Source organism: Myxine glutinosa, chromosome 10 (genome assembly GCF_964187855.1).
Source record: "Myxine glutinosa chromosome 10, kmMyxGlut1.1, whole genome shotgun sequence".
In the NCBI taxonomy this organism is placed as follows: Eukaryota; Metazoa; Chordata; class Myxini; order Myxiniformes; family Myxinidae; genus Myxine; species Myxine glutinosa.
This window is the reverse complement of record NC_136270.1, coordinates 93,210,748-93,219,397: the sequence shown is the minus strand read 5'-3', so window position 1 is coordinate 93,219,397 and position 8,650 is coordinate 93,210,748. Positions and strand designations below refer to the sequence as shown.

General features: G+C 44.3%; 1 protein-coding gene across 1 annotated transcript; it reads left to right on the top strand.

Annotated features, from left to right (window-relative positions):
* Positions 1 to 1,695: 1,695 nt before the first annotated feature.
* Positions 1,696 to 5,653, top strand: LOC137418331 (uncharacterized). The gene is made up of 3 exons (XM_068104368.2): positions 1,696 to 1,972; positions 2,244 to 2,337; positions 2,535 to 5,653. The coding sequence occupies exons 1-3, from the start codon at positions 1,768 to 1,770 to the stop codon at positions 3,859 to 3,861; spliced, it is 1,626 nt and encodes a 541-aa protein (XP_067960469.2). The 5' UTR covers positions 1,696 to 1,767; the 3' UTR covers positions 3,862 to 5,653.
* The last annotated feature ends 2,997 nt before the right edge of the window (positions 5,654 to 8,650 follow it).

Below are 8,650 nucleotides of genomic sequence, written 5' to 3'. Positions count from 1 at the left end.
GCAGAAGGTAGATCAGAAACAAAAGCAAGGTGCAACTTGACCCTTCCAGCCACATCATCATTACGCTGCTCAGCAACATCAAGGAGCATATCTTTCATAGTTGGGAGTGGGTTACGTTCTGTGTGAAAACGTTCTTTGGTCATACACTTACGAACGCGGTCCCATCGTTCTGGGTGTCTATCATCAATGGGTAAACATTCCTCGCTACAGAACATACAATCACGTTTGTACTCAAACACACCTTTGTCAGCTACCTTAGTATGAGACCTTGTAGTTGTCCTTACACCCTCATCTTCAGCCTTTCTTTTCTGTGACAGTCTCACTCTCTCAATTTTCTCTTTTGATGTATAAGTACAGTAGCAACCTTTATGACAGGTTATGCTTGCCGCATCTCCACCAACATCAATAATGTTCTGTAGCGTAGCCTGCAGGTCTCCATCTCCACGAGATTTGGCGCACAAGATGAGCTTCCTGATCCCGTTCGCAGTGAATTTCGTTTCTTGTCCACCTCCGTGACACACCGGGAGAAGACACCTTGAGTCAGCCATATGCATACGTCTCTCTGAAAAGAAGAAGAGGTGAGATTAGAATCAACGTATCGAGTTGATGAGTGGTGTGCAGTTGATGCAGGGGTCAAAAAGTTTGAACCCCCCAAATGCGCAAAAATGACCTTTAACTTGACCTTGACCCTGAATTTGACCCCAAACCACGCAACTGACCTCAGAAATCGGTTCCTCACATCGAAATTATACGGAAAAAATATATCACATGTGATTGACGGTTGAATGGTTGAAAAGTTATTTTCCACCTCCGTCCGCAGCGGCCATCTTGGATTTATGCCAATTAATCGGAGTTCCCCAAGGTTGCCACTCCGGCAACCATGCTAAATCTTTTCTATAGACCCATGTGAGTACGAAACCATTAAAAACAATACAGTTCTCGCAACAACAAGGTACTCAACCTGGCAACTGGACTATCACCCACCTTACGCACACAACCCATCCGGCTCTGACAAGGCCACCTGCCCCCGATGCTGTCTTCTCCAGCGTCACCAGCCTATTCCTGGTCGCCATCCAGTCTTTCCTGGGAGTCTCTGGTATCACCAGCACAAACATAAGTTCAAAACACACTTGGTCACAAGTGTGCCGCACTGATATATATAATATGTAGATATATATATATATATATATATATATAATATGTATATATATATATATATATATATATATATATATATATATATATATATATATATATATATATATATATATATATATATATATATATATATATATATATATATATATACATGGAGAGAGAGAGAGAGAGATACAGCACATAGAACCTTCACCTTTTCAAAAAATTTCTCACGACGTCTTGAAAATCTATCAGTTTTCCTGAGGAACCAGATTTTTGAAGTACAAAGTGATCAATTGAACTGTTTCATCACCTAAAAACGATCTTTCCATACAGGAAGGTGAACTTCAATAGATTTTGAAGTTATTTTGAGTTTTTTAAAGGTTGTTTCATTCCATCAATCAAAAAAATTTATTGTAGGTCGAAATACAAATACATGCGCTTCAAAATGGAGTCTAAATCTGCAGACTGCAATGCAGCAGCCATAACCTCCTCTTCTTCACCCCGGTGTTCTTCTTCTTCCTTAATATTACTTCCCAGTTGACATCACTTCCGCGTCAGAGGTCGTGGCGGCCATGTTGGCCGGATTGACGTCGTTTAGTGCTGTGAGCTCGGTGTTTTTACGTCAAAATGCCTCACAAATGCGTCGTATTTGGCTGCCCAGTCGAAGGTGCTACAATAAGAATACCAGCTGCAATTAAGAACCAAGGCGAAGAAACACAACGCTCGAGTGAAGCGCGACGTCGGGAGTGGATACGGCAAATAGGATGTAAGGAGGTGACGTTAGACACTGCAAGATCACGTCATCGATTGTGCCATCGACATTTCCAAAGTGGTAAGACTACTTTCCTTCGTGACACACAGTTGTTTTCAAATTCCTCACATTGGCTCATTCTTCTCTGTGAGCTGGTATTTTTTTTTTTTGCCGACCTCGGAAGGATGACAGGCTGAGTCAACCCACCTGGTGTTAATTCAACGGCTGACAGTGACAGGTCACAGGACCCTAAAATCTCAAGCCAGCCACAATAACCGTTAAACCAACACCAGGCTTATTATAACTATTGTGGAAAATTAAAAAAATTATTTTGCTCTTATATTTGACACAGGTTATCCTGCTCGACTGTGGGACAAGAATAACCCAGACTGGATTCCATCTCTGCACATGGGACATGCCAATGGAAAATCACCTGAATCCGCAAGGTATTTACAGACAAACTAAAGGTAGTGCTAAGTCTCCTGAACTTTTATACCCATGTTACTTGACTTTCACACTTGCTTTATCTGGGTAATCATAAATCATTACATTGCAGTGCTCCACATCTCTGTCCCCAAAATTGATTTACCAGCAGTTGGTCATCGCATCGTAGTGAAATTAATGTTGCCTCATTATCTTCCAGACATGAAATGGCTGCTGCTGGACTTGCCAAAATAGGAGTCACAGACAAGATATCAACCAAAGCACCTACGACGTCTCCGTCGCAGCCACCAGCACCTGCAGTTTCTACCACGACACTGGAAACGACTTTCTCCTCGCTACGGTCACCTGATAACGCATTCTTAGTGCCAGAAACAAACTCTTCTTCCTCACCTGTAAACTTGTCTCTGACTCGGTGCAACACAACAGTAGATGTCTGTGACGGTAGATTGGCATCTGAAAATCTAGACCTGGAAACTCAGTTGAAAGAACTTGAAGATCAAGTCATTCGACTGACGGGTGAAAATGTTGATCTGAAAACTAAATTGAGACAGCATGGGGATGAGGTCAGTGGAATGACATGTGGTAATATTGGTCTTGAAACGAAATTGGAGAGCAGTAACATTTTGGAGAACACTTTCGTGGGTTGCGATTCAAAAGTCCAGGCATATACAGGTTTATCAAACTTCTGCCTTCTCATGATCCTGTTTAACCTTGTGGGTCCACACCTGCGGCAAGAACCACGGTCTTCATTGTCAAAATTCCAGCAGCTGATGCTGTGCTTGATGAAGCTCAGGTTCAACTTACCAGTCCTCGTACTCGCAGACATGTTTAGGGTATCGACAACCATTGTTTCAAGGACGTTCCGGTCTGTGATAGACGTGATGTATTTGAGAATGCAGCCTTTGGTCGTGTGGCCTGAAAGGGACTGTCTGCACTACACCATGCCCTTACAGTTCAAGAAATATTTCGGCAACAAGATCGCCGTCATAATTGATTGTTTTGAAGTGTTCGTAGAGAAGCCCTCGAGTCTGCAGTCCCATGCACAAACATTCAGCATGAACAAGCACCAGAATGCTGTCAAGTATTTGGTTGGGATTGCACCTCAAGGTGCGGTGACCTTTGTGTCGAAGGGGTGGGGAGGGCAGGTGAGTGACAAACATCTGATAGAAAATTGTGCTTTACTGGACAAACTGATACATGGTGATGTCATTCTTGCTGACATGGGTTTTAATATCAAAAACGGTGCTGTCCTGCATTGTGCAGATGCCATCATTCCTGCTTTCGCAAAAGAAAAATTTCCGCTTTCTCCCCTAGAGGTGGAGACCACTGGGAAGACAGTACATGCTAGGACACATGTGGAGAGGGTGATTGGACATCTACGTCAAAAGTACACTATTTTGAGTAGCACTGTACCCATAGATTGTTTGCTGACGAATGAGGAGGAGACGGTTACAACCCTTGACAAGATGGTCTTTGTTGGCTGTGCCTTGATCAATATGTGCCCATCTGTTATTACATTTGATTGAACTGTATCCTTCACCTTGGCAGCGCGTGCCATGACTGTCGTGTGACAAGTGTAGGATGGTACGCAACACATGACACTTGTACTTCACGCAAAGTCAAGCATCAAAATTCAATCGCAACCTATGTCTACTTTAAAGTTCAGTTATCACAAGACTGCCATAGTAACAGAAGAATGATCCACGACAATATCACACACTGTCATGGTCACGCATCAAAGATAGAGCACCACCTACAGTATGTATGTGTAAAAGTTCAGAGTTGTGAAACACGTCACATTGATTATGTCATCATCGATATTATAAAGCAGGAGTGTCTGTCCATCACAGAGCTACTCTCTCAGTTTTGGGGCTAGGTCCACCAAACCTGTGGAACATTTTGGGGTCCCAGCCGGTGCCCTATGATGGGTGGGTAGGTGGGTGGTTTCATAAATTTCTCAATACAATTATTATGATTGTGAGTTTGATCCGTACGACGTGTTTCGTGTCCGCCCTTGCTTGCTGGCAGATTCGGCTGTATTGGTTATCACATCAGATCGGAGTCCATATTGGTTTACCTCATGAGTGTTTGTAACATTGTGTTTTGTTATATAAATGGTGTAGTATTAATTTGTGATTGGAATGATGCTGTTTGGAATGAAAATATAGAGAGATTGAGTTTAAAGGAGAATGAGGAAATTATGTGACAAAGGGGCTGTTTGGGGGAAGAAGGAAAGTTTTGTTTTTTCACCGATCGGAAAGGAAGGCCGTGACGTTTATTCATCCCTGGTGTGCGATTATAATAGCTGCAGGAGACCGCTTGAATTATCACGAAGATGGAGCTTACATTTCTTCTTTGCGAGTCTTCAATCGTCTCACATCTGGTCGAGGAGAACTTCCGTTCACGGGTTCGGCATTAGCAGTTTATCCATTAACGTAGTTTTGACATCTTCCTGTGTGTGTACGCGTGAAAGTTCGGGCATGATGCACTGGTGAAAGAAAATCTCTGCTTTTTCCACAGAGTTTTCCCACACATCGTTGTCGTGATGTACCCTGATAATGACCAAATCCTTCTCAGTGTAGACCACAAAGTCACAGTATGAACTCCGGATGAGAAACATTTAGCTCTGCAATTGTAAGTAGTAAAGTAGTACAGATGGGTCTTCTTCAGCATGTACTGCCCATCTATTTCCTTGTGAAGATAGAAATTATTGTCCTTTTTGATGGCATCAACGTACAGGCAGGAGTATATGAAGGGGCGCTTGATTGCAACTCATCCATCTCCACAGCAGCTGCATGAAGAAGTCCCATCTGGGGAGGCCGTCACGAAGGGTTTGGCGTGATGAAGATTCCACATACCCTGACATCAAAATTCTGGTGTTTTCTTTTCGTCGTCTGTTCATAGCTCCCCCACCTCATGGCTGCAGTGTTGATGTCTTTGGGGAAGCAAATCTGCTGCAGCATAGATTTTGATGGGTGTTGTTGATTGGTGTGGCAAAGGGCATGCAGATTGCCATTGCATGCTGTGACACACCCAATCGACAGCCTGTGCCATCGTTTTGACGACGATATCATTATTTTGAGCTCTTCGGCAAGCTTTGCCTGGGCTGCTGACACTTCAAGTTGTTCAGTATTATACCTTCGGTACTACTACCTTTGGTAGTAACGGTGTGTTTGGTACTGCTACCTTTCTAAGGTACTTCAGGATAACAGTTTTTGTACGTAATAGCAGTTGTAGTCCGAGTTTTCAACACTGAATAGTGTGAAAATACGGAACGATTTTCATTGTTGTATGTAATTAAAATATAGGGATCAGCAATTTGCCTGATTTTTGTTATTATTGCAGTTGTAGTTGTTTTTACGATTGAGTCTGGTTGTTGTTGTTGTTGTTCTTGTTGTTGTTATTGTTGTATAGCCCCGGACAGTTTTCTTGAACAAGCCCGCAGCACGGAGGCAGCCGATGGATCTCCGAGGAGTGAACCAGAGATACCCCACATCTACACTACTCACAATACGTTAGGGATATTGTGGGCGTGAGTTTATTTTTTTTATAGGGGTTAGGGTTAGGGTATGAAATCAAGAATGCTGTGTTTTTTCACACTCATTAATAACCTAGACTAATTTAATAACCTAATTTAATAATAACCTAATTTCTAGACTTGGTTATGACAACCTTCCCTGCAAATGTCTGTTGCTCTTCTTCTGCTCCAATCGGTTCTTCTGATCATGTGCTTATTAAAGTGGACATCTCTCTGGCCATTCTCAGAGAGCCTCCTCAGCGCCAACGAGTCTGGCATTTCACTCAGGCTGACTGGCACGGTCTGCAAGCAGCCATCAATCATCTGGACTGGTCTCCCATCTCAACTGCCTCTGACATCAATTCTTCCTGGGAATTCTTCCAAAGCAAACTGCTCTCTCTCATGCACAGATTTATCCCATCTCGTCTTCAGTTGTCTTACCCTTCCTCCCGTCCATGGTACACTGAGTCTTGTGGTGAGGCAGTTGCCCTGAAACAACTTGCCTTTGCCTCTTGGAAGGCAAATCCAACTGAAGGCAATCTCAGTTCCTTCTACCAAACTCGGAACAAGTGTGTGTCTACCCTCAGGAGTGCCAGGAAGCACTATCTCTCCACACTCAAGAATGAACTCTCAAACCTGTCTCCTTCCTCCAAATCCTGATGGCATCTGGTCAAATCCGTTTTTGGTGTTTGTACCGCTTCCATCCCCTCCCTTACCTAAATGGCTACACAGTTGACACCGCACGTGACAAACCTGAATGCCTCAACTCTGTGTTTGCCTCAAAATTTGTGTCCCAAACCCATCTCTCTCTGTTCCCACCTTACCCAGTCGAACCCAACTGCTCCTGGACTTTGTGTCCTTCTCTCCTGACAAGGTGGAGGAGTTTTTGTCTAACCTCGACTCTGATTCTGCAACTGGACCAGACAGCATCAGCCCGCGGGTCCTAAAATCCTGCTCTGCCGCTCTATCTCACCCTCTCTCTGTTCTTTTCACCCTCTCTTTTGCTCAAGGTCATCAGCCAGCATCTTGGAAATCAGGAAACATTACCGCTTTACACAAAAAGGTGCAAAAACAGATCCTTGCAACTACAGACCAATTCGCCTGCTCCCAATTATCAGCAAAGTCATGGAATCCATCATTGCTTCGGATATCAAATCCTTTCTCTTCTCCAATGGCTTGATCTCCGATCATCAATTTGGATTCAGACCAGGTCATTCTACTCTGGACATGTTGCTTCTGCTGTCTCAACAATGGATGGAGGTCCTCAATGCCAAACAGGAAATCAGAGCTGTCTCCCTTGACATATCAAGTGCCTTCGATACGGTCTGGCACCCAGCTCTGCTCACCAAACTTTCCTCCTATGGTATCCATGGAAATCTCCTCGCATGGCTTGTGGACTTCCTCTCTGGTCGTAGTCAACTTGTGGCCCTGAATGGATTTCTCTCATCTCCCTTCCTGTTCTGGCTGGAGTTCGCCAAGGTAGTGTTCTGGGCCCTGTGCTATTTCTGGACTTCATCAATGATCTCTCCGACTCTCTGGAAAATGCTCTCGATCTCTTTGCCGATGACTCCACTCTCTGCCGCTCCATTCCTCATCCCTCATATCAGCAGTCTGCAGCCTCCTCACTCTCTGCAGACCTGGACAAAATCACAGACTGGTCAAACAAGTGGAACATGTCTTTCAATCCTGACAAATCTCACACTCTTACTATGTCTCTCCGAAAAGACCGACTGGAAAACCCTCCCATCCACTTTCTCAACAATCCTCTTCAAGAAGTTCTGTCGCTCAAGCTTTTGGGTCTCACTATCTGCCATGATCTTTCTTGGGAAAACCACATTTTCAAGCTGGCCTCCAAAGCCAGTCGCCGACTGGGCATCCTCCGTCGTGCGAAGTCCTTCCTTGGCACACCTGAGCTCCTCACCACATACAAGGCTTTCATCCGCAGCTCAATGGAATACTGCTCTCCCCTCTGGGCCGGTGCTCCTGCCTCACACCTAGCTCAGCTTCACACTGTTGAAACCAAAGCTTTCAGAATCATTGGAATCTCCTGCGATGAAGCTAACTCAGAGGGCCTTTCACTCACTCACCGCAGGCAGGTTGGTGGTCTTTCTGTCTTCTACCGACTCCTCTCCGGCCTTGCTCCCCCAGCTCTCTCTGTGCTCTGTCCCCCAAATATTCCTACATGTCGCACAAGATCTGCCAGCAACCCTCTTATGGTAAAACTGCCAAAATCTAGGCTCTCTGCTCACCTTCACGCTTTCATTCCCCTTTTCTCCCACCTCTGGAACAAACTCCCCCACTCCCTTCAATCCCACTCCTCCCTCCAGGTCTTTAAAACAGCTGTTCACCACCATCTATCTTCCCCCATCCAAAACCTTGATCTTTTCTACCCCCACTAATTTTTACCCCAGATACACTTTTTTGAAATTCCAACTTCTTTCCTGGAAGTCCTTGCAGTGTCCCTATGTTTTATACCTCTCCCACCTCCCCTCAAGCTTTCTCCCTCCCACAGTTCTCTCGATGTCCTTGCTCTCAAATGTTGCGTTTGTGTCCTTCCACCTCTCTCCCCATCTTGTCTACTGCTCTCCTTATTTTGTGTTTTGTGTGTCGGTTTGACTTTTTCTGTGATTAATTTTAACTCTTTTACGAGCCTCGATCTTGTATACAAAAAGAAAAAAAAAGAAAAAAGTAGTCAATCTTTTACGGCCGCGAGTAAAAGCTGAATTATTGTAGTAAATTCATTCAAAAAGAACTAAAAATGTCGGGACGGGCCCCGGGAAGGTTATGGGCTAGGTGGC

Excerpts from the sequence above, each read along its gene's own strand:
- LOC137418331 (XM_068104368.2), top strand. The coding sequence starts at position 1,768 with ATGCCTCACAAATGCGTCGTATTTGGCTGCCCAGTCGAAGGTGCTACA. Across the intron at positions 1,973-2,243 it reads CCATCGACATTTCCAAAGTG|GTTATCCTGCTCGACTGTGG; the intron begins GTAAGACTACTT and ends TATTTGACACAG. Across the intron at positions 2,338-2,534 it reads AAATCACCTGAATCCGCAAG|ACATGAAATGGCTGCTGCTG; the intron begins GTATTTACAGAC and ends ATTATCTTCCAG.